The following is a 26,636-nucleotide window of genomic DNA, read 5'->3' on the forward strand; positions in this document are numbered from 1 at the left end:
GGGGTTTGTATACTGCATACCATAACACATTTCCTTTGTTTATTTATTTATATACCCTGGACAAAAATATAAACGCTAATATATGGATTTTTTATGCATCTGTTGGTCAAAGATACCTTAAAAAATAGGTAGTGGCGTAGATCAGAAAACCAGTCAGTATGTGGTGCGACCATAATTTGCCATATGCAGAGTGACACATCTCCTTCGGATAGAGTTGATCAGGCTGTTGATTGTAGTCTGTAGAATGTGGTTCCACTCCTCTTCAATGGCTGTGCAAAGTTGTTAGATATTGGCAGGAACTGGAACACGCTGTTGCGCACGTTGATCCAGAACATTCCAAACGTGCTCAATGGATGACCTGTCTGGTGTGTATGAGGCCATGAAAGAACTGGTATGTTTTCAGCTTCCAGGAATTGTGTACAGATCTTTGCAACATGGAGCCGTGCATTATCATGCTGAAACAGGAGGTGATGGCGGTGGATAAATGGCACGACAATGGGTCTCAGGATCCCGTCACGGTATCTCTGTGCATTCAAATGGCCATCGATAATATGCAATTGTTTTCATTGCCCGTAGCTTAAGCCTGCCCATACCATAACCCCACCGCTACCATGGGGCACTCTGTTCACAATGTTGACATCAGCAAACTGCTCGCCCACACAGTGCTATCTGCACGGTACAGTTGATTCTGGGATTCTTCTGTGAAGAACACACTTCTTCAGCATGCCAGTGGCCATCGAAGGTGAGCCCACAGAAGTCGGTTATGACACTGAACTGTACTCAGGTCAAGACCCAGGTGAGGACGACGAGCACGCAGGTGAGCTTCCCTGAGACGGCTTCTGACCGTTTGTACAGAAATACTTGAATTATGCAAACCCAGTTTTATTCACAATTCCTGCAGTCAGCATGCCAATTGCACACTCTGTGGCACTGTGTTGTGTGACAAAACAGCACATTTTAGAGTGGTCTTTTATTTTCCCCAGCACAAGGTGCACCTGTGTAAGGATTATGCCTTTTAATCAGCTTCTTGATATTCCACACCTGTCAGGTGGATGGATTATCTTGGCAAAGTGAAATGCTCACTAACAGGGATGTAAACAAATTTGTGCACCAAATTTGACAAAAATAAGATTTTGTGTGTATGGAGAAATTTAGGGATCTTTTATTTCAGCTCATAAAACACGAGACCAAAGCTATACATGTTGCGTTTATATTTTTGTTCAGTGTATTTGATACATATACATTTTACACACATTTGACATGCATGGTGCATTTTTACACAGTAGTTATATAATTAAGATATTGTTTTTTAATTATACAGTGCATTCGGAAAGTATCCAGACCAATTGTGTCACGCCCTGACCTTAGAGAGCCGTTTTATTTCTCTATTTGCTGAGGTCAGGGTGTGATGTGGGGTGGCATTCTATGTTTTGTATTTCTTTGTATTTGGCCGAGTATGGTTCCCAATCAGAGGCAGCTGTCTATCGTTGTTCATACTTAGGTAGCCTTTTTCCTACCTATGTTGTGGGATCTTTGTACAGCTCTTGTAGCCTACGGAACGGTACGTTCATTTTGGTTTCACTTTGTTATTTTGTTGCTGGTTCTCATTTAAATAAATATGATGACCACAAATTACACTGCGCCTTGGTCTCCTTCAAACAACAATTTCCACATTTTGTTATGTTACAGCCTCATTCTAAAATTGATTAACTTCTTGGCGCACCAATCCCGTTAGCGGGATCATTTTCGTCAACATCCGCTGAATTGCAGAGCGCCAAATTCCAATTTATTTACAAAAAATATTTAATTTTCATGAAATCACAAGTGCAATATAACAAAACACAGCTTAGCTTGTCATTAATTTACCTGGCGTGTCAGATTTCAAAAAAGCTTTACAGCAAAAGCTATCCAAGCGTTTATGTTAGGACATCTCTCTCAGCAGACAAAACATTACAAACAGCTAGCAGCAAAGTAGATTGGTCACGAAAGTCAGAAAAGCAATAAAATGAATCGCTTACCTTTGATGATCTTCTGATGTTTGCACTCAAGAGACTCCCAGTTCCACAATAAATGTTCCTTTTGTTCGATAAAGATTATTTTTATATCCAAAAACCTCCATTTGGTTGGCGTGTTTTGTTCAGAAATCCACAGGCTCGTGCAGGTCATGACGGGCAGACGAAAATTCCAAATAGTATCCGTAAAGTTCGTAGAAACCTGTCAAACATTTTTTATAATCAATCCTCAGGTTGTTTTTACAATAAATAATCAATAATATTTCAACCAGACCGTAGCTTTTTCAATAGGAGAGAGAGAGAAAATGTCTGCTCCAAGCTGTCTGCTGGCACCCAGCTATGTACTGACGCGATGTGATCGTTCTCGCTAAATTTTCAGAGTAAAAGCCTGAAACTATGTCTAAAGACTGTTCACACCATGTGGAAGCCATAGGGAAAGGAATCTGGTTGATATCCCTTTAAATGGAGGGAAGGCATGTAATGGAAAAGGGAGTTTTGTTTCTCTTAGGCACTTCCTTGTTGAATTTTCCTCTGGTTTTCGCCAGCAAAATCAGTTCTGTTATACTCACAGGCAATATTTGACAGTTTTGGAAACTTTAGTGTTTAGTGTTTTCTATCCTAATCTGACAATTATATGCATATTCTAGATTCTGGGCCTGAGAAATAGACAGTTTCATTTGGGTTCATACACTCAACAGGTTAACACAGTGTCCAAAGAAGGGCCAGATGTAATCAGAATGGTGTCGCCTGCGTAGAGGTGGATCAAATAATCACCCGCAGCAAGAGCAACATCATTGATATATACAGAGAAAAGGGTCGGCCCGAGAATTGAACCCTGTGGTACCCCCATAGAGACTGCCAGAGGTCCGGACAACTGTCCCTCCGATTTGACACACTGAACTCTATCTGAGAAGTAGTTGGTGAACCAGGCGAGGCAGTCATTTGATACACACACACACATCCATAGAACAGTTGTCTCAACTTACGATAAACGTGTCTTACGCATCACTGTATGTAACTTACTGCGCTCATAGTTTTTTCCTGCTTTGTCCTCTTCTCAGGGCAGGGGGCTCTCCTCCTTCAACTGGGAAGGTTTCTTGTAGCTTGATTAGGGCTTCATAGGCGCTTGTAAATTCCATCCTTTGCGTTCCCCTCCATACCCACAGTACTGCCTGGAAGCGGAGCTGAGACTTGATCCCCTTTTCCTCCAGTGACTGTCTGATCGGAATTTATTCCTTGCATCTCCCTCTCAGCTCTGCTGACAGTTCCTGGACGAATCGAATGGACTGGCCGTCCATTTTGTTCTCCTTTCCTCCATGTATTTTGATCTGATAGTTCCACAGTCTGAAGATTACCATGCAAGGGTCTTTAGCATTCTTTCACACCGATGGCATCATTCCAGATCTTCTGGTCATATATCCACATCAAATTCCATTTAACCTGTTAGTCATTTAGCAGAGTGACTTATCTTATCCAAAGCGACATACAGTTAGTGCATTCATCTTAAGATAGCTAGATGGGATAACCACGTATCACAGGCTTAGTAAGTACATTTTCTCCCATAGGAGTGTGAGGGCCAAGAGACCAGAGGTGGCAGAACGGAGTGCTCGGGTTGGGGTGTAGGGTTTGAGCATAGCCTAAAGGTAGGGAGGGGCAGTTCCTATTGCTGCTCCATAGATAAGCACCATAGTCTTGTAGTGGATGCGAGCTTCAACTGGAAGCAAGTGGCGTGTGCAGAGGAGCAGGGTGACATGAGAGAACTTTTAAAGGTTGAAAACCAGGTGGGCTGCAGCGTTCTGGATAAGTTGCATAGGGTTGATAGCACAAGCAGGGAGCCCAGCCAACAGCAAGTTGAGTAGTCCAGATGGGAGATGACAGGACCTGCGCTGCTTCTTGTTTGAGGTAGGGTCTTACTCTATGTATGTTGAAGAGTATGAACCTGCAGGAGCAAGTCTCTGCTTTGATTTGCTTTGATTTGGTGTTGTCCAGGGTCACGCCAAGGTTCTTTGCACTCTCACAGGGCGACACTGTGGAGTTGTCAACCGTAATGGAGGGGAGGCCTTCCCCTGGGGAAAGAGCAGCTCTGTCTCGTCAAGGTTGAGCTTGAGATGGTGGGCCGACATCTAAGCTGGGATATCTGCCAGGCATGCAGAGATGCGTTTTGCCACCTGGGTATCAGTAGGGGGGTAGTAGTTGAGTGTCATCCACATAGCAAGGATAGTAGAGACCATGTAAGAATATGACGGAGCTGAGTGACTTGGTGTATAGAGAGAAGAGAAGAGGGCCTAGAACCGAGCCCTGGGGGATACCAGTAGTGAGAGTACATGGTGCAGACACAGATCCTCTTGACGTCACCTGGTAGGAGCGGCCTGCCTGGTAGGATTCAATCCAAGAGTGTGCAGAGCCAGAGATGCCCAGCCCTGAGAGGGTGGTGAGGAGGATCTGATGGGACGAAGGCAGTGGATAGATCTAGGAGGATGAGAACAGAGGAGAGACAGTCAGCTTCAGCAGTGCGGAGAGCCTCCGTGACACAGAGAAGAGCAGTCTCTGTTGAGTGACCCGTCCTGAAGCCTGACTGGTTAGGGTCAAGAAGATTGTTCTGTGAGAGATAACTAAAGAGTTGATCAGGGACAGCACGCTCAATTGTTTAGGAAATAAATGCATCTTTCCGGCCCTCCACATGAGGAGCTAGAGCACGATGGGATAAGGAGATCCCGGCCGGCCAAACCCTCCCCTAACCCGGTCGACGTTGGCCCAATTGTGCGGCGCCTCATGGATCTCCAGGTCGCAGCTGCGACACAGCCCAGGATCAGATCTGAGTCTGTAGTGATGCAGTGCCTTAGACCGCTGCGACACTCGGGAGGCCCACAGGTCTATAGTTTTTGACATCAGATGAGTCGAGTATTGGTTTCTTGAGGAGGGGAGCGATTCGGGCCATTTTGAAGTCAGAGGGGACGCAGCTAGTATGAGTTGATGAGGGAAGTGAGGAATGGTAGAAGTTCTCCAGAGATGGTTTTAAGAAGGGAGGAGCAGATGGGGTTGAGCGGGTAGGTTGTCGAGCGGCCAGACCACGCTAGTCACAGGATTTAATCTGGAGAGAGAGGTGAGAAAGATATCAAGGTGTAGGTTAGTTCTATGTGAGTGAGACCAGTGGACTCAATTGGCTGAGTGAATGAGTAGTGGATGTTGTCAACTTATTTTTAAAGTGGTTGACAATGTCATCCACAGAGAGGGAGGGAGGGGTAGGAGGTGGAGGATTAAAGAGGGAAAGGAAAAGGCGGAAAAGAGTTTCCTAGGGTTAGAGACAGAAGCTTGAGTGATAGAAAGGGGCTTTAGCAGTGGATACAGAGGAAGTGAAGGTAGAGAGAAGGGTGTGAAAGGATGATAGGTCCTCCAGAAGTTTCGTTTTCTTCCATTTTCGCTCAGCTGCCCACAGCCCTTTTCTGTAAGCTCGCAATGAGTCACAGCCACGGAGCAGGAGGGGAGGGGAGAACCGGCTGGGGGGAAAGGGGACAGTGCAAGTCATAAGATGTGGAAAGCAATGAGGGGAGGGTCAAAGAGGCAGAATCAGGAGACAGGAGGGAAAATGATTTAGCAGAAGGGAAAGATGATAGGATAGAAGAGGAAATAGTAGTGGGAGAGAGAGAGAGCAAAGATTACGGTGGCCATCTGGGTAGGGGCTAAGTGGTTAGGGTTGGAGAAAAGGGAGACAGAAATTGAACGAAAGAAGTGATCAGAGACCTGGAGGGGGGTTTGCATTGAGATTAGTGGGCAAACAGCCTCTAGTAAAGATGAGGTCAAGCGTATTGCCTGCCATGTGAGTTGGAGGGGATTAGAAAACGGTGAGGCCAAAAGAGGCAAGGAGAGGAAAGAGAGAGTTGGAAAGAAATGAGTCGAAGGCAGACGTCGGGGTTGAACACGCCGAGTAGGAAGAGCGGTGAGCCATCTTCAGGAAATTAGCTTATCAAGGTGTCAAGCTCATTGAGGAACTCTCCAAGGGCACCTGGTGGGCAATAGATGACAACAATGTTAAGCTTGAGTAGACACGTGACAGTGACAGCATAGAATTCAAATGAGGAGATGGACAGGTGAAAGAGGGAGAAAAGAGAAAATCTCCACTTTGGAGAAATGAGGAGACCTGTGCCACCTCCGAGACGGTCAGATGCTCTTGGACTGTGAGACAAAACGTAGTCAGATGAAGAGAGAGCAGCTGGAGTAGCAGTGTTCCCTGGGGTGATCCATGTCTCTGTCAGGGCCAAAAAGTCAAGGGACTGAAAGGCAGTATAGGCTGAGATGAACTCAACGTTCTTGACCGCAGATCAAATGCTGCCAGAGACACGGAATTCCACATGGGTTGTGCGTGCAGGGTACACTAAACTAGAAGGGTTGCAGCCAAGGAGTGGGGAGCGTCTGTATAGCCTACAGGGAGAGGAGCGTACAGGTATAGAAAACACACATAGTTGCCCAAGCTAAAGAGGAGCAAACCTTTTGTTGTCTGAATAACTAGGTAAGATACTCAAGTGCGAGAGGGGTGAGGAGCCTTCCTGTCTTTCCTTCCTCCAATAACTTCACAGAACTGTCTTTGTTTCGGCGACGATCTTAGTTTTGCAGACGAGACTGCCACTGACATGACCAGCGCTTACAGCTGCCGCTGAGAAACCAGGGTAGACTGAAGTACAAACACTTATGTATGATTGCCTATGAGAGGTGAAGCCACCCCCCCTTCAATACAGCCACTGATTACTGAAACAAGTCACAAATTGCCCTGCCCCTGGTTGATGTGTCAACAAATTTCTGTAAGTTAATAGCAGTCAGCCGTTCACACACAGAGTAAGCTACTGGGAAGACAGGCAGGACTTAAAGTAAATGGGCCTAGCTATCGAAAAGACAGTACTGAACAACAGATGCATATCACTCCTGGAGATATCAGGAGTCCTCCAGCTATAGAATGATATCAGTTTGACCACGTAGCTGTAAAGGTCTCCTTTTTCCTCATCAATATTCTCATGTTGTTTCATCTCATTAGGTTTTTTCATGTTTCATCTCATTAGGTTTTCTCATGTTGTTTCGTCTCATTAGGTTTTCTCATGTTGTTTCGTCTCGTTAGGTTTTCTCATGTTGTTTCGTCTATTTCGTTTTTCTTCATGTTTCGTCTCATTAGGTTTTTTCATGTTGTTTCGTCTCGTTAAGTTTTCTCATGTTATTTCGTCTCATTAGGTTTTTTCATGTTGTTTCGTCTCGTTAAGTTTTCTCATGTTGTTTCGTCTCATTAGGTTTTCTCATGTTGTTTCGTCTCATTAGGTTTTCTCATGTTGTTTCGTGGGGTGGCAGATAATCTAGTGGTTAGAGCGTTGGACTAGCAACCGGAAGGTTGCAGGGTCGAAGCTCAGCTGACAAGATAAAAATCTGTCGTTCCGCCCTTGAACAAGGAAGTTAACCCACTGTTCCTAGGCCGTCATTGAAAATAAGAATTTGTTCTTACCTAGTTAAATAAAGGTAAAATAAAAAAATTAGGTTCTCATATTGTTTCATCTCATTAGGTTTTATTTCTAGTCCAATTCATCTTCAAAAGGCTGCAACTTTCTTTCCAAAAAGCTAATTGTGTTATCTTGTTCGTTCATGTGCACGCCTTGCTTGTGCGTGTCTGACACGGTAGCCTTTCTTATCGAGCAAATCTACTTTTTGTTTGTTTTGGTGTGCATTGACAGCATTTTAGCTATGTTTTCCTGGATAGCCCTTAACGATAACCCCCAAAAAACAATCAATGCAGCAGTGGGGAACAGAGCTGGGGAACTGACAAATATAGGGGAAGTAATAAACAGGAGATTGAGTCCAGGTGAGTCCAATAACGCTGATGCGAGTGACGAGGGAAGGCAGGTGTGGGTGATGCAGGGTAATCTGGCGTCCTCAAGCGCCAGGGGGAGGGAAGAGCGGGAGCAGACGTGACAGTACCCCTCCCTCTTAGGACGCCACCCAGCGTCCCACCTGGGCGAACCGTTCGAGACATGGGCACAGGGCAAGCCGGATGGGGCGTGAAAGCCCGGGGAACCGGCAGGAGCGTGAGAGCCTGGCGAGCCGGTTTGCATGATGCAGGGTAATCTGGCGCCCTCAAGCACCAGGGGGAGGAAGAGCGGGAGCAGACGTGATAATCTTGCAGGATTCATCAGCTGGAATTGAAAGACTTGTTGCCATGTCCCTTTCTCTGCGAATAGTCTTTCTAATGGAATCCAGAAAGATCAAAACCCTGTCCTCAAACTTTTAGATCAAAACCCTGTCCTCAAACTTTTAGATCAAAACCCTGTCCTCAAACTTATGGGCAAAGACACAAAACATCCACATTAAATAACATGTAAAACAACCACTTTTTATGCAGTATTAATTTACTATCCTTACAAACTACTTAATGTAAATGTACATTAGTGTATTGTACATAGGCTGGTCATCTAGGTTTGTAGCTGTAGACTTTCCTTCAGCATGAAGAAAAAACAATGCACAATACAGTAATTGAGTACATTGAAACATCAAGTGGTTTGTGACGATGTGATGTGATCATGTGGCTCAGTTGATAGAGCATGGCGTTTGTAATGCCAGGGTTGTGATTTTTGATTCCCACAGGTGACCAGTATGTAATTGTATGCACTCACTACGTTGCTTTGGATAAGAGTCTACTAAAATGGAAAAGGAATGAATAGACCATTTCAGTTTTCACATAGAAATAAGTTGTATTTCAAGAAACTAGAAAACGTATATCAAGTATTTTTATAGTCCACAAGTATAATCAGATTAACAGTTTTGTACAGATAATTATCAGACCTTAGTTACAAATGCTGGTAAACACTCAAATACATTTAGTTTTAATAATAAATCTCACAAAAGTTGTGCACTGGGCCTTTACTAGTTCTGTATTAGCAGACTCATTCAGACGTCTTCAGCGCAAGCAATATTATTTCTTCTGCAACCGCTGACCCCCCCCCCTCTCCCCAGTCAAAAATCGTAGCACACCCACCCCCAAACTACTTCCCGCAGCTATAGGAGCTACTCACTCCCCATGCATCCTACTGGTACACGCATCCGCCTCCGAGTCTTGGAGCCGAGTGCCGAGTGCTTTTTGTTGACATTTAGACTGAAAGCATCTGATCCAGCCGATCTCATGAGAGTGGTTTCTCTGCTATGGTTTAGCTTTTGCATTGTCACTGAAACTTTCCCGGAGGCCCCCGTTGGCGAAGTACCTACCACAAGGGTGCAACCTCCACAGTCCCACCGGGGGTTACAGCTAACAGCATTAGGACTGCACCAGGCACCATGCTATTTATACATGAAGTAGAAACTTTTGAAGTAACCAAGACACGCTAAGAAAAAAAGACACCTGTGGTTCAATGCTTTCTCTTCAACCATTTTTATCATTACAAAGTGCGATCATGTCACCATCTTTATTCAACTCACACTTCTCCTCTGTGTATAATATGAGGGGATCTTGAGGACTGCTACTGGGAAGCCCAGTATTAACACCATCAGCAATGACACACAGTATCTATCAACACTAATGAGGAGTCGATGTCCGCAGCATCATCGGTATAGAATCCCGGCACATGTGACCAACCCTCCTCTCTATCACTCTATTTATAGTCCACGGCAGAGAACACCGTTGTTCTTCGAAGGCTTTACCCTTGAAATATGATGACTTTGTTGTTTTTAAATTCCGTGTCAGTTGACTTTGTGATACTAAAATGGGTGAGCAGCATCCACTTTGGCTCAGGGTGCCTGTGTTGGAATGTGCTGAGTTGTGGCTTTGATGGGTGGAATAAAGACTGGCCCTGGTGTGAGCTGAAGGTAACCTGAGCAATGGGTGTTTTGTCCCCTGTCCCCTCTCTACTTCCCAGGCTGCTTGTGTTGCCAGGTCTGATCTGTCTATTCTAATGGACTGCTTGGGTTGCCAGGTCTGACCCATCTATTCTTATTGACTGCTTGGGTTGCCAGGTCCAATCCATCTATTCCAAAGCTTCAATCAAGATCCCAGAATTGACCTGGGCAGGAGTCCACGAAGACAGAATTCATCAAATAAAAAAATCAAATCAGATTTTATTAGTAGTATGTGTCGAAAACAACAACTGTAGACCTTACAGTGAAATGCTTACTTACAAGCCCCTAACCAACAATGAGGTTTAAAGAAAATACGGATAAGAATAAGAAATAAAAGTAACAAGTAATTAAAGAGTAGTAACAATAGCGAGACTATATACATGGGGGTACTGGTACGGAGTCAATGTGCTAGTTGATGTGTTAATCAATGGGTTAGTGAGGTAATATGCATAGATGATAACAACAGAGAGTAGCAGCGGTGTAAAAAGAGGGGGGCAATGCAAATAGTCTGGGTAGCCATTTGATTAGATGTCCAGGAGTCTTATGACTTGGGGGTAGAAGCTGTTTAGAAGCCTCTTAGGCCTAGACTTGGCACTCCGTATGGTAGCAGAAAGAACCGTCTATGACTAGGATGGGTGGAGTCTTTGGCAATTTTTAGGGCACGGTGTCAGAGGCACACCAAGGAACACACACCAAGGAACTTGAAGCTCTCAACCTACTCCACTTCTGCCCTGTCGATGAGAATGGGGGCATGCACGGTCCTCTTTTTCCTGTAGGTCACAATCATCTCCTTTTGTCTTGATCACGTTGAGGGAGAGGTTGTTGTACTGGCACCACATGGCCAGGTCTCTGACCTCCTCCCTATAGGCTGTCTCGTTGTTGCTAGTGATCATGCATACCACTGTTGTGTCATCGGTAAAATGAATGATGGTGTTGGAGTCGTGCCTGGCCGTGCAGTCATGAGTGAACAGGGAGTACAGGAGGGGACTGAGCACGCATCCCTGAGGGGCCCCTGTGTTGAGGGTCAGCATGTCGGATGTGTTGTTAACTACCCTTACCACCTGGGGGTGGCCTGTCAGGAAGTCCAGGACCAGTTGCAGAGGGAGGTGTTCAGTCCCAGGATCCTTAGCTTATTGATGAGCTTTGAGGGCACGATGGTGTTGAACCCTGAGCTGTAGTCAATGAATAGCATTCTCACATAGGTGTTCCCTTTGTCCAAGTGGGAAAATAAAGTGTGCAGTGCATTAGAAATTGCATCATCTGTGGATCTGTTGGGGCAGTATGCAAATTGGAGTGGCTCTAGGGTTTTTGGGATAATGGTGTTGATGTGAGCCATGACCATCCTTTTGAAGCACTTCATGGCTACAGATGTGAGTGCTACGGGTCGGTAATCATTTAGGCAGGTTACCTTAGTGTTCTTGGGCACAGGCACTATGGTGGTCTGCTTGAAACATGTTGATATTACAGACTCAGACAGGGAGAGTTTGAAAATGTCAGTGAAGACACTTGCCAGTTGGTCAGCCCATGCTCACAGTAAATGTCCTGGTAATCTGTCTGGCCCTGCGGCCTTGTGAATGTTTGAATGTTGACCTGTTTAAAGGTCTTACTCACATCGGCTGAGGAGAGCATGATCACACAGTCTTCCAGAACAACTGGTGCTCTCATGCATGTTTCAGTGTTATTTGCCTCGAAGCGAGCGTAGAAGTAGTTTAGCTCGTCTGGTAGGCTCGTGTCACAGGGCAGCTCTCAGCTGTGCTTCCCTTTGTAGTCTGTAATGGTTTGCAAGCCCTGCCACATCCGACGAGTGTCAGAGCCGGTGTAGTACAATTCAATCTTAGTCCTGTATTGATGCTTTGCCTGTTTGATGGTTCGTTGGAGGGCATAATGGGATTTCTTATAAGCGCCAGGGTTAGAATGCCGCTCCTTGAAAGCGGCAGCTCAAGCCTTTAGCTCAGTGCGGATGTTTTTCCTGTAATCCATGGCTTCTGGTTGGGGTATGTACGTACGGTCACTGTGGGGACGACGTCATCGATGTACTTATTGATAAAGCCAATGACTGATGTGGTGTACTCCTCAATACCATCAGAGGAATCCCAGAACATATTCCAGTCTGTGCTAACAAAACAGTCCTGTAGCTTAGCATCTGCTTCATCTACCCACTTTTTTTTATTGATCTAGTCACTGGTGCTTCCTGCTTTAATTTTTGCTTGTAAGCAGGAATCAGGAGGATAGAATTATGGTCAGATTTGCTAAATGGAGGGCAAGGGAGAGCTTTGTGTTTTTCGCTGAGCTGATGACGCTGAGCCAATTGGGCGCCGCCCTATGGTACTCCCAATCACGGCCGGATGTGATACAGCCTGGATATATTGAGGAGTAATAATGTAATTTTAAAGATGGAATCCACATTAGGGGAAACTGCATCACTGTCCGCCCCAGCACCTCTGTTATTGTTTTGGTTTTGTTGCCGTGTTTGTTTTTTACAGTAACTTCTTTGTTGGTGTAATATCCCAAATGGATGTGGCAGTTTCACTGTTAAGGATTCCAGTTTTAAAGAGAACTATGAAAATATTTTTATTGTGTAATTTATGACCTTTGTCTTCACCCTTCCATGATATTATCTGTCATCTTTCATACATCTAGATTCTCTACATATGTTTTGCCAGAGATATAAAAAATTTTTTAAAAGGTTTTACAGTAATCTGCTAATGTAACCAATCTCCCATTTAATAATGATATTTAATGCCTGCAGTATATGAGTTCCTGTGCAGTGGCCAGGCAGCAGCAGGGCTGTCCAAGCACTCTGTCCTCTAGTCGAACCACTCTGTCTGTCTATGAATCAGCCATAAATATGCTCCTTTATTGAACCTGAGGAGATTGTTTATTGTGCAGGACAGAGACTTAATGAACTAATAGATGTATGTTGAGGAGGTTTTTCTCAAAAATATGACTGGCCTTATGTGAACCCTATTGCTTTGTTATTAGTCTGAGTTTTATCACTACTGGGCCAATAGGCTTGACTTTGTCCTGATAGAAAAGGCAGGAGCTCCCCTATCATCCAAGCTAATTTTAAATGTGGGTGGATATATACCGTTAATGCTTTTTGTGTCATTGAAATGATATTGGCAAAAGTGGCGATTGGTGAAATCTAAGATGAGGGAGGATAACTCTTTTTAAATGAGTGTGGTCTTATAACAGCATATTGGATGACTGCCATTCATATTCCATTCCCCAAGCTCAATGTAACAGCGATAGGTTTAGGCTACTACATGATACTCAAATTTTCCCTGTACACATTATGAGGTTGCTACAACCTAGCCTATGAATGAAAGTTTACATGTCAAGAGAATTTTGAATAATCAATGTGACAGAGTATGTCTCATTCAATACCACCTTCCACACTCTTACCTGCATCTAGCTAATCTAGGGTGTAATTATTAGTCCAACAGTTGTACAGTGCCACTTGACTTTTTCCAAATTTTGTTATGTTACAGCCTCATTCTAAAATGGGCTAAATAAAAATCCGAAAATAGTTTTTGGAAATATTTGGAAAGTTTTGCAAAAACAGATACCATTATTACGTAAGTATTCAGGCCCTTTGATATGAGACTCGAAATTGAGCTCAGGTGCATCCTGTTTCCATTGATTATCCTTGAGATGTTTCTACAATTTGATTGGAATCCACCTGTGGTAAATTCAATTGATTGGACATGATTTGGGAAGGCACGCGCCTGTCTCTATAAGGTCCCACGGTTGACAATGCATATCAGAGCAAAAACCAAGCAGTGAGGTTGAAGGAATTGTCCGTACAGCTCAGAGTCCGGATTGTGTCGAGGCACATATCTGGGGAAAGGTACCAAAACATTTCTGCAGCATTGAACGTAGTGGCCTCCATCATTATTAAATGGAAGAAGTTTGGAACCACCAAGACTCTTCCTAGTGCTAACCACCCTGGCCAAACTGAGCAATCGGGGGAGAAGGGCCATGATAAGGTGACCAAGAACCCGATGGTCACTCTGACAGAGCTCTAGACTTCCTATGGGGAGATGGGAGTACCTTCCAGAAGGACAACCAGCTCTACAGCACTCCACCAATCAGGCATTTATGGTAGAGTGGCCAGACGGAAGCCACTCCTCAGTAAAAGGCACATGACTGCCCGCTTGGTGTTTGCTAAAAGACTCTTAAGACCATGAGAAACAACATTCTCTGGTCTGATAAAACCAAGATGAAACTCTTTAGCTTGAATGCCAAGCGGACTGTGGACCGTCGTTGGAGGTTCCGGACTGTGGCCCGTCGTTGGAGGTTCCAGACTGTGGCCAATCGTTGGAGGTTCCGGACTGTGGCCCGTCGTTGAAGGTTCCGGACTGTGGCCCGCCGTTGGAGGTTCTGGACTGTGGCCCGTCATTGGAGGTTCTGGACCGTGAAACGTTGCCGGAAGCTCTGGACTGGGAACTGCCGCTGGAAGCTCTGGACTGGGAACTGTCGCCGGAAGCTCTGGACTGGGAACTGTCGCTGGAAGCTCTGGACTGTGGAGGCGCAATGGATACCTGATGCGTGGTGCCGGCACTGGTGGTACCGGGCTGAAGACACGCATCTCAGGGCGAGTGCGGGGAGCGGGCACAGGATGTACTGGACTCTGGAGGCGCACTGGAGGCCTGGTGCGTGGAACCGGTACAGGTGGCACCGGGCTGAAGACACGCACCTCAGGGCGAGTGCGGGGAGGAGGCACAGGACTTACTGGACTCTGGAGGCGCACTGGAGGCCTGGTGCGTGGGACCGGTACAGGTGGAACCGGGCTGAAGACACGCACCTCAGGGCAAGTGCGGGAAGGAGGCACAGGACGTACTGGACTGTGGGGGCGCACTGGAGGTCTGGTGTGTGGTGCCGGCACTGGTCGTACCGGGCTGGTGACACGCACCTCAGGACGAGTGCGGGAAGCAGGCACAGGACGTACTGGACTATGGAGGCGCACTGGAGATCTGGAGCATAGAGCTGGCACAATGCGTCCTGGCTGGATGCTCACTTGAGCCCGACAAGTGCGGGACGCTAGCATAGGACGCACTGGGCTGTGCAGACGCACCGGGGACACAGTACGCAGAGCCGGCGCAGGATATCCTGGTCCAAGGAGTTGTACTGGAGACCAGGAGCACTGAGCCGGCACCATCCATCCTGGCTGGATGCCCATTCTAACCCGGCAAATGCGAGGAGCTGGAGCGCATCACTGCATAACACGGTGCCTGACCAGTCACACGCTCCCCACGGTAAGCACGAGGAGTTGGCTCAGGTCTCCAATCCTGACTCAGCCAATCTCGTGTGACCCCCCCAAAAAAAATATTCTTGGGGCTGCCTCTTGTGCTTCCGTGCTAAACGTGTCCCCTCGTATCGTCACCGTTCCTCCTGCGCTATCTCCCCCTGCTTCCATGGCAGGCGATCCTTTCCTGCCAATATTTCCTCCCACGTCCAGGATCCTTTACCGTCCAAAATCTCGTCCCATGATGTCTGCTCCTCCTGAACACGCTGCTTGGTCCTTTTGTGGTGGGTTCTTCTGTCACGTTCGTCGTATGAATCGGACCAAGGCGCAGCGTGGCATGCGTACATTCTTTATTATTATAAGAATGAACACTGAACAAACTAACCAAAATAACAAATCGACACGTGAAGCTATACAAATGAGTGCTGACAGGCAACTACACATAGACAAGAACCCACAAACACCAAAGGGAAATGGCTACCTAAATATGATCCCGTCAGAGACAATGATAAACAGCTACCTCTGATTGGGAACAATATCAGGCCACCATAAACATACAAATACCTAGACCTACAAAATCCCTAGACAATACAAACCCCTAGACAATATAAAAACTAGCGTATCCACCCTAGTCACACCCTGACCTAACCAAAATATAAAGAAAACAGAGATATCTCAGGTCAGGGCATGACACTTTGACCCCTTCCTTTTTGATTAAAAAAGTATTACTTGTTAAACAAAATCACTTTCTCTGAGCAATTGTATTAGTATTAAAATAATTGTATTAGTATAAAATGTCCTAATTTTTTTGAGCACACAATATACCTCAGTATTTGATGTATTGATTTTATACAGTCATTATTGCTCATCTTTATCAAGGGTGTCAATATTTTTGTATTCCACTGTAAAGACAATAATCATACTATAAAGATGCCCTGCTAGATCCTTATGCTAAGTATAGCATAGTATTCCCATTATGCAGTTTAGGTCATTTATCACAGCTACAAATAATCTCTACAGTAAGAGTTTGCATAATATTATTAATGTGTTGTTGTTGGTCTGGTTCACAATCAAGGATGCCAATAGTTGTGGCTGAACTGTGTTGTTGGACCGTCTCTATCAATCTGTCTCTCAGTCTCTGTGTGTTTCTCTACCCATATCCTCCCACCCTCGTTGAGACATTGAGATATTGCATGTATAGAGAGAGGTTGAGTGGCATGGCTCCTTGGTTACATACCTGAGTGTGAATTCATCCGAGGCAAAGAGAGCTGTGTTACAGACAGATGTGCAGGGGAGGATGTCAGAATGATTTTCACTTCACCAATGAAGGAATGTGTATTCTTAGGAGCAAACCCAAGATTTTGCTATTGTCTTAAAGGCCCAGTGCAGTCCTCCAAAAAATATATTTTCTTGTGTTGTTATATTTATATTTACACGCTATGAGGTTGGAATAGTACTGTAAAATTGTGAAAATTATGATAATGCCCGTTTAGTGTAAGAAAAAAAAAGACTGCCTGAAATTTCAGCCTGTTTTGGTAGGGTGAAGTTTTGGCCTGTCTGGTGACATCTCTGCCAGTTTTCCGCTCAGACCACTCCCATACAGTCCTTGCAAAATTCTTGCTTGAGAAATGGCTAAGAAGCTATTTTTTTATGCGAGTAAAGTCATACCGTATAAAAGAATATCATAACAGCTGTGATGGAAACAGGAAGTTTATAAATGCTTACAGATCATTTGTTCATTCGACCTGATGGGATCTTTTTGTATCGGTAAAATTAAAGCTGCAATATGCAGGAATCGCTCCGCTATTTCCTGGTGGCAAAAAATCTAATAGTTTAGTATAACAAAACAAGCAAGTATCGTGTGTAGAGAATCATTGTACCATCTAAACCACTTTAAAATATATTTTCCATATCCAAAAATATAGTGTTTGAAGCTGGTGTACACAACCAAAAGTAAAACACGCAAAAGCTAAACTTAAGAACAGGAAGCATAGAAATAATGCACATAGAACATATCTACCGCTTTTTAGACTTGCTTTCAGTGACAGATCTATAACTCACATTTCTATGTGATTTTGGTCCGGTTACCCAAAAAGTTACATATGGCAGCTTTAATTATGCAAGAAACTAAATGATATGGTATGTGGTCCTCCCACTAAGACACCATGCAATTTCCATGCAATGAAAACAATGCAATATATTAGGCTACAATTAAAATAAGTTATGATGAACTTCACAGGGTGGTGAAAGTGCATGGTGATGAGCTTGATGTGCCTTTCCAATTAATATCGAGGGTCTTATTCTTGTGACATGATGATCAATGCTGGACTTATTCATACAAATCTCATCATGTAGACTAACCTACCTGCACAACCTACCTGCACTGTATCTGCAAACTGTTGGCTAGAACGCAAGTGCCCGGACCAGAGTAGGCACGTTTGCTTTTTAACACAACAGTTTTCGGTAGAGTTGAAAATGCAATGGAAACCCATTGAACCTTAGATTTTTAATCGGTACATGAAAATGTTCACTAGGTTATCATGCGCTGATTTTTATCCCAACAAGCCAGTTTACTGGAAACAAACATTTTCTTTATGCATATTTTAGAATATTTGCATGGAAATCTGTCGCCAATTGGATGTAAACCTAGCTAGTAAGGTATGTAATTGTTACCCAGAAATGATTTGGTATTGAGATAAAAACTGCTGCATTGGGCCTTTAACTAATCTGTCTCTTTCAAACCCGGCTGGGGAGAAAAGCTATGCTCAGCCAAGGTTCATACAGCATTTGTCACGCCCTGACCACAGTAAGCTGTTTTTCTCTGTGTTGGTTGGGGCGTGATAGTGTCTTGGGTGGGTCATCTAGGGTTTTTGTATGTCTATGTTGGCCTGATATGGTTCCCAATCAGAGACAGCTGTTTATCGTTGTCTCTGATTGGGGACCATATTTAGGTAGCCATTTCTCTTTTGTGTTTGTGGGATCCTGACTATGTTTAGTTGCCTGTCAGCAATATTTTGTATAGCTTCACGGTTTGTTTGTGCTTTATTGTTTTGGAGAGTTTTCAGTTTATTAAAAATGTGTGGAACTCTACTCACGCTGCGCCTTGGTCGCACTCATACAACAAACGTGAGACAGCGTTGGAATAATGTACTCTGACAGGATGTGTGTGTCAAATCAAATCAAATGTATTTATATAGCCCTTCGTACATCAGCTGATATCTCAAAGTGCTGTACAGAAACCCAGCCTAAAACCCCAAACAGCAAGCAATGCAGTTGAAGAAGCACGGTATAGAAGCATGTCCATTTGCGTGTGTGTGTGTGTGTGTGTGTGTGTGTGTGTGTGTGTGTGTGTGTGTGTGTGTGTGTGTGTGTGTGTGTGTGTGTGTGTGTGTGTGTGTGTAAAAAAAAACTGTTGGGAGGATTATACTTTTTAACAAGCTGTCAGATCAACCTGTTTTACCACAAGACTTCCAAACAGCATAGAAAAGGTTATGCACCGTGAATTAGACACATTCATTTGTCTGTATGTTCCCAGAATGGCTATTGACTAATATATAAAATTAGCACTCCAAATTATACATACAAATCTAAGGTGATTTTATACCATTCACACGCTGGATTACTTACAAGGATACAGCACCAAACCATTTTTGGAAAATAATCCTATTTGAGTCAGTACTTCGTTTAAAAATAAATAATTATTGGCTAATATCATCCAGTTTAAATTCAATTCTGGTACAGTGCCACTAGATACCGTGAATCGTCTCTAAGGCCTTCTTCCCCATATATCTGTCTGTATGTTATGTTGTTCAGGGTCAGTTCTGGGTGGTCTGATGGACCTGCAGGCACTGTCCAGAGGAGTGCAGCAGCAGCATCACAAACTGAACCAGACCAGGAGGGCCCGGGCCCGACGCCAGGCCCACGAGGAACCTGAGCTGTTCAACATGGAGGTTCTACTGGGGGTGGACTACTCCGTGGTCCACTTCCATGGCAGAGAGAACATCCAGAAGTACCTGCTCACCCTCATGAACATAGTAAGTAACATATACTACATAACAATACACTACATAACACTAAACTACATAAAACTACACTACATAAAACTACACTACATAACAGTACACTACACAAACCTATACTACACCTAACCTATACTATACTACACTACATAACATGATACTACACTACATAACACTACACTACACTACAATACATAGCATGACACTACACTCCATAACACTAAACTACACAACACTAAACTACACTACATAACACTAAACTACACTACATAACACTACACAACATGATACTAAATTACACTACAAAACACTACACTAAACTACATAACAATATACTATATAACACTACACTATACTATATAACACTACGCTACACTACATTACACTACACTACACTGCACTACATAACACTATACTACACTATGCTTTATAACGCTACACTACACAACACTACATTATACTATACTATAGTACACTACATACCACTACACTAAGTAACACTAAACTTCACTACATAACACTACACTCCATACCACTAAACTACACTACATAACACAACACTACATAAACACTACACTACACTATATAGCACTATACTACACTACACTGCACTACGCAACACTACACTGCATACCACTATACTATACTACACTAGACTACATAATGCTACACTACATACCACTAACTCCACTACACTACATAACACTAAACTACACTACATACCACTACACTCCATGACACTATATTACACTACATAACAATTTACTATACTAATAACACTAAACTATAATACATAACACTACACTCCATAACACTAAACCACAATCCATAACACTACATAACACTACACTCCATACCACTAAACTACACTACATAACACAACACTACATAACACTACACTACATAAACACTACACTACACTATATAGCACTATACTACACTACACTGCACTACGCAACACTACACTGCATACCACTATACTATACTACACTAGACTACATAATGCTACACTACATACCACTAACTCCACTACACTACATAACACTAAACTACACTACATACCACTACACTCCATGACACTATATTACACTACATAACAATTTACTATACTAATAAAACTAAACTATAATACATAACACTACACTCCATAACACTAAACCACAATCCATAACACTACATAACACTACACTCCATACCACTAAACTACACTACATAACACAACACTACATAACACTAAACTACACTACATACCACTACACTCCATGACACTATATTACACTACATAACAATTTACTATACTAATAAAACTAAACTATAATACATAACACTACACTCCATAACACTAAACCACAATCCATAACACTACACAACACTACACTTCACCCTGTTCACACATTCAGCCATTTCCACCTTTCTACCACAAAATCATTCTCTAACCTGTGTTATGTGCTTCCCTTTCACGTTTCAATCTGTTTCGTGTGTTTTTTCCTTTTTAATATTTGTCTGTTCCACCACCCATTTCTCCTCAGATGAATGTTCAGTAGATTCTGTGTGAGACCTTGTAGCATTATTCATTTGATTATAATGATTTTCTGGCAGTCTGGGCTCTCTGGCTTCAATCAGCCAGTTACCTGGCCAGTGAATACAAGCTAACAGAATCAGCCAGCTACCTAGTTAGTGAATACGAGCTAACAGAATCAGCCAGCTACCTGGTTAGTGAATACGAGCTAACAGAATCAGCCAGCTACCTAGTTAGTGAATACGAGCTAACAGAATCAGCCAGCTACCTGGCCAGTGAATACAAGCTAACAGAATCAGCCAGCTACCTGGCCAGTGAATACAAGCTAACAGAATCAGCCAGTTACCTGGCCAGTGAATACGAGCTAACAGAATCAGCCAGCTACCTAGTTAGTGAATACGAGCTAACAGAATCAGCCAGCTACCTGGCCAGTGAATACGAGCTAACAGAATCAGCCAGCTACCTAGTTAGTGAATACGAGCTAACAGAATCAGCCAGCTACCTGGTTAGTGAATACGAGCTAACAGAATCAGCCAGCTACCTGGCCAGTGAATACAAGCTAACAGAATCAGCCAGCTACCTAGTTAGTGAATACGAGCTAACAGAATCAGCCAGCTACCTAGTTAGTAAATACGAGCTAACAGAATCAGCCAGCTACCTGGCCAGTGAATACAAGCTAACAGAATCAGCCAGCTACCTAGTTAGTGAATACGAGCTAACAGAATCAGCCAGCTACCTGGTTAGTGAATACGAGCTAACAGAATCAGCCAGCTACCTGGCCAGTGAATACAAGCTAACAGAGTCAGCCAGCTACCTAGTTAGTGAATATGAGCTAACAGAATCAGCCAGCTACCTAGTTAGTGAATACGAGCTAACAGAATCAGCCAGCTACCTGGCCAGTGAATACAAGCTAACAGAATCAGCCAGCTACCTGGTTAGTGAATACAGCTAACAGAATCAGCCAGCTACCTAGTTAGTGAATACGAGCTAACAGAATCAGCCAGCTACCTGGTTAGTGAATACGAGCTAACAGAATCAGCCAGCTACCTGGCCAGTGAATACAAGCTAACAGAATCAGCCAGCTACCTAGTTAGTGAATATGAGCTAACAGAATCAGCCAGCTACCTAGTTAGTGAATACGAGCTAACAGAATCAGCCAGCTACCTGGCCAGTGAATACAAGCTAACAGAATCAGCCAGCTACCTAGTTAGTGAATACGAGCTAACAGAATCAGCCAGCTACCTAGTTAGTGAATACAAGCTAACAGAATCAGCCAGCTACCTAGTTAGTGAATAAGAGCTAACAGAATCAGTCAGCTACCTAGTTAGTGAATACGAGCTAACAGAATCCAGCCTGTGTCCTCTGGTGGGTCAGGACAAGGGCCCGTGCTAATGAGGTTATTAACACAGGGTTTGGGATGGGGTAGGGGGCACAGGCAGGGGGCAGATCCAGGAAGAGATATAGAGAGAGGAGGGCAGGAATGAAACGGGGGACTGGAGATTCGTATAAGAGAGAGGGCTAAAGAGTTTGTGTGAGCATGGAGAGATGGGTGCGATGGGTGTCTTGTAAATACTGCTCATATGATTATTTGATTCAGGAAACAGGAAACGGCTTCACAGCTGTATCTGTCACAGCAGGCCTTTACTGTTTCACTTGATTCAGTAGAGTACTATTCAATCTGCATGAATTGGAAAGCTTCATGACAGTTCATTTTCTAGAAATATCAGCTGTGAAATATTTGATGGAAAAACAAGATCAATTGCACGACCCAGAAACACACTGTAGGACAGTTTTGTTATTCCTCATTGAGAGGAGTCATTTAGCTGTAATATGATCCACTGAAGCAGAGGAATAGGTTGAATCCAACTAAATCAATTCTCACTTAAACCGGTGCACCCAGAAATTGTGTTGCTCTGCCTGACAGGGTGGCCATTCAGTGGCCCCCACTCAGGTCAACAGAAATATTACAAGACAGACAGACAGAGTTATTGTAGATGCCTTATAGTCAGTGTTATAGATCATTATAAAGGGTGTTATAAAGCATTATATACATGTTCTTCATAGAAGTGTTACTTAAAGAATTAGCTAACTTCAATTAATTCTGAATGCTGTGCTAGCTAAGACCCATTTTAAAGTCCCTGCATTGGTTGCCTGTTAGTTTCTATAGTTGTAACATTGCTTTAATTATTTTTTTAAAGCATTAAATCAAATCAAATCAAATGCATTTATAAAGCCCTTCTTACATCAGCTGATGTCACAAAGTGCTGTATAGAAACCCAGCCTTAAACCCCAAACAGCAAGTAATGCAGGTGTAGAAGCACGGTGGCTAGGAAAAACTCCCTAGAAAGGCCAGAACCTAGGAAGAAACCTAGAGAGGAACCAGGCTATGAGGGGTGGCCAATCCTCTTCTGGCTGTGCCGGGTGAAACAGGTCAGCACCTCAGGAGTAAATGTCAGTAGACTTTTCATAGCCGATCATTCAGAGTATCTCTACCGCTCCTGCTGTCTCTAGAGAGTTGAAAACAGCAGGTCTGGGACAGGTAGCACATCCGGTGAACAGGTCAGGGTTCCATAGCCGCAGGCAGAATAGTTGAAACTGGAGCAGCAGCACGGCCAGGTGGACTGGGGACAGCAAGGAGTCATCAGGGCAGGTAGTCCTGAGGCATGGTCCTAGGGCTCAGGTTCTCCGAAAGAGAGGAAAAAAGAGAGACAGAGAGAAAGAGAGAAAAAGAGAGAGAGAATTAGAGAGCATACTTAAATTCACACAGGACACCGGATAAGACAGGAGAAATACTCCAGATATAACAGACTGACCCTAGCCCCCCGACACATAAACTACTGCAGCATAAATACTGGAGGCTGAGACAGGAGGGGTCAGGAGACACTGTGGCCCCGTCCGATAATACCCCCGGGCAGGGCCAAACAGGCAGGATATAACTCCACCCACTTTGTCAAAGCACAGCCCCCACACCACTAGAGGGATATCTTCAACCACCAACTTACCATCCTGAGACAAGGACGAGGAAAGCCCACAAAGATCTCCGCCACGGCACAACCCAAGGGGGGCGCCAACCTGGAAAGGAAGATCACGACAGTGACTCAACCCACTCAAGTGACCCACCCCTCCTGCTTCAATGTTCAAGGCATTAAATGGCCTTGAACCGGAATACATGTCTGATATTCTTTTAACAAACATGTCTGGTTGGTCCCTCAGATCTTCTGGCGCTGGTCTTTTACTCGTTCCGAAGTTCAGAACCAAAACCTTTGGTGAGTTTGCTTTCAGTCACTATGGTCCTGGCCTTTGGAACAGCCTGTCAGAAGATCTTAGGGCTTCAGAAACTGTTGAGATTTTAAATATCTTAAAAGAGATTCTCTGGTACTTTTGTATACGTTTTAGCCAGTAGTTCTGAAAGTAGCACTCAGGAGCCAAAAGTCGTCCCCGAAAAATGCTTACTACGTCACATATGTGCAGATATGTGCACCACGTCCTTGTTCTCTCTCTCTCTCTCTCTCTCTCTCTCTCTCTGCTGTGTCCACTGAGCCATTGGGCCTAGCCGCTTGCTAGCTGTCACTCAAATGCTAGGGTCTGAAGCTCATTGACTAGGGGGCTGGCCAACATGGGGGGAAAATGTAGGGAAAATGGCACGGCACAGCTTCAAAAAAAACATCTCTTTCAAACTAGAGATTTCTTTGCTAGTTGAGGTAAGACAGTAATCCTACTCATAGTCTATGCATGTATTAACTACACATTGACACATCCAGCACAAAGCGAGAGGTTTAAAAAATACTTTCTCAGTCACCAAAGTAGTCAGAGTCTTTACTTTACCATGCTTTTACATAAGGCGCTCTTAGTCATACTATCTATTTGATTTATTTTATCCCATTCTATTTACCTTATTTATTTTAATGCATTAGTCTCTCATGTCCATTGTTATTTTATTATTGTTTGAATATTTTATTTGTCTCATTTTAGAGAAAGAAAATATATTTGTATCTTTCCAAACTTGTATTATTTTATTTGTTGGGAAATGCATCCTCTGTGAGGGAATTTGCTTTATAAATTAAGTTTGATTTGCAGGCATACAGACAGACAGACAGACAGACAGACAGACAGACAGACAGACAGACAGACAGACAGACAGACAGACAGACAGACAGACAGACAGACAGACAGACAGACAGACAGACAGACAGACAGACAGACAGACAGACAGACAGACAGACAGACAGACAGACAGACAAGCTCAGGGCTCAGGTGCAGCTGGCCCCGCCCATCAGGAGTGAGTTGCCCAAGCCCCAGGATCCCAGGGGGTTTCGACCAAGGACATCTTCTGAAGGTTGCTTAGCAACTCTTATGTAGAAGAAGAGAGAGAGAGAGCTAGAGAGCATGAGGGAGACAGGCAGTGTTCTCCTGACTGGTGACTGGTCCTTAACGGATCTGATAGACTTGCTTTGGAGTATTGTCTATTGGTGCCATTTCAACTGCATTCAATTGCATAATACATAAAGGAATCAGGTATCTGAACTCCAACGTAAGTTCTATAATATTGTCATTTTAGTCTTTGTCAAGAAACCCTGTAATGGCCTATTGTAAAATGATAAGATGGCTACTATGTGTAATAGATTACATCTGATATAATAATACAGCTAAAGATTTTCCATCAGAGTTGGTTTTTGCATTATCCTATTTTTCCTCTCCTCCCTCACTCTCTCTCCCGATCTCTCTTATGCTTTCTCTTTCTCTCTCTCTGCCTCTCTCTCTCTCTCTCTCTGCCTCTCTCTCTCTCTCTCTCTCTGCCTCTCTCTCTCTCTCTCTCTCTCTGTCTCTCTCTCTCTCTCTCTCTCTCTCTCTCTCTCTCTATCTCTCTCTCTCTCTCTCTCTCCTCTCTCTGTCTCCCTCTGTCAAACTCCCAAGCTGTTTCTCTGGAAATCAAATTTATATTTTTAAAAAAGTTAGACATTTTTGTCAGTCTGTCTGTCCGTCAGTCTGTTCTCTCTCTCTCTCTCTCTCAGTCTCTCAGTCTGTCTCTCTATCTCTCTCTCTCTCAGTCTCTCTCAGTCTCTCTCTCTAGTCAGTCTCTCTCATCTCTCTCTCTCTCTGTCTCTCAGTCTGTCTCTCTAGTCTCTCTCTCTCTCTGTCTCTCATCTCAGTCTCTCTCTGTCTCTCAGTCAGTCTCTCTCAGTCTGTCTCCCTCTCTCAGTCTCTCTATCTGTCTCTGTCCTCTCTGTCTGTTCTCTCTCTCTCTCTCAGTCAGTCAGTCTGTCAGTCTGTCTCTGTGTTAGTCAGTCTCTCTGTCTCTCTCTCAGTCAGTCTCTCTGTCTCTCTGTCAGTGTGTTAGTCTCTCTCTCTCTGTCTCTCATCTCTCAGTCAGTCTCTCAGTGTGTCTGTCTCTCTATCTCTCTCTCTCTGTCTCTGTCAGTCTGTTCTCTCTCTCAGTCTGTCAGTCATCTCTCTCTCTCTCTCTCCACCTCTGTCTCCCACTGTCAAACTCCCAAGCTGTTTCATGGAAATCAAATTTATATTTAAAAAAAAAGATAGACATTTTTGTCAGTCTGTCAGTCAGTCAGTCTGTTAGTCAGTCAGTCAGTCAGTCAGTCAGTCAGTCAGTGTGTTCAGTCAGTCAGTCAGTCTGTCAGTCCGTCAGTCAGTTAGTCAGTCTGTCAGTGTGTCAGTCAGTCTGTCAGTCTGTCAGTGTGTTAGTCAGTCAGTCAGTCAGTCAGTCAGTCAGTCTGTCAGTGTGTTAGTCAGTCAGTCTGTTAGTCAGTCAGTCAGTCAGTCAGTCAGTCATTCAGTCAGTCAGTCAGTCTGTCAGTGTGTTAGTCAGTCAGTCTGTCAGTGTGTTAGTCAGTCAGTCAGTCTGTCTGTCAGTCAGTGTGCATGTCTGTTCTGCTCTCTATCTGCCCCCTGTTCTCCCTGTTCTCCTGGCCTCTCCTCATCAGAGCAGCCTCACTGACGGGACTGTCCTCCCTCTACACCTA

General features: G+C 44.0%; 1 protein-coding gene across 1 annotated transcript in view; it reads left to right on the forward strand.

The window, feature by feature from the left end:
- Window positions 1–26,636, forward strand: part of adamts2a (ADAM metallopeptidase with thrombospondin type 1 motif, 2a) — an 82,263-nt gene that overhangs the window by 24,708 nt on the left and 30,919 nt on the right. Inside the window, exon 4 of the mRNA XM_024396944.2 lies at window positions 18,934–19,154. Within this exon, the coding sequence (XP_024252712.2) occupies window positions 18,934–19,154 (221 nt within the window). The remainder of the gene's footprint in view (window positions 1–18,933; window positions 19,155–26,636) is intronic.

The sequence above is a fragment of the Oncorhynchus tshawytscha genome, linkage group LG33, assembly GCF_018296145.1.
Source record: "Oncorhynchus tshawytscha isolate Ot180627B linkage group LG33, Otsh_v2.0, whole genome shotgun sequence".
Classification (NCBI taxonomy): domain Eukaryota; kingdom Metazoa; phylum Chordata; class Actinopteri; order Salmoniformes; family Salmonidae; genus Oncorhynchus; species Oncorhynchus tshawytscha.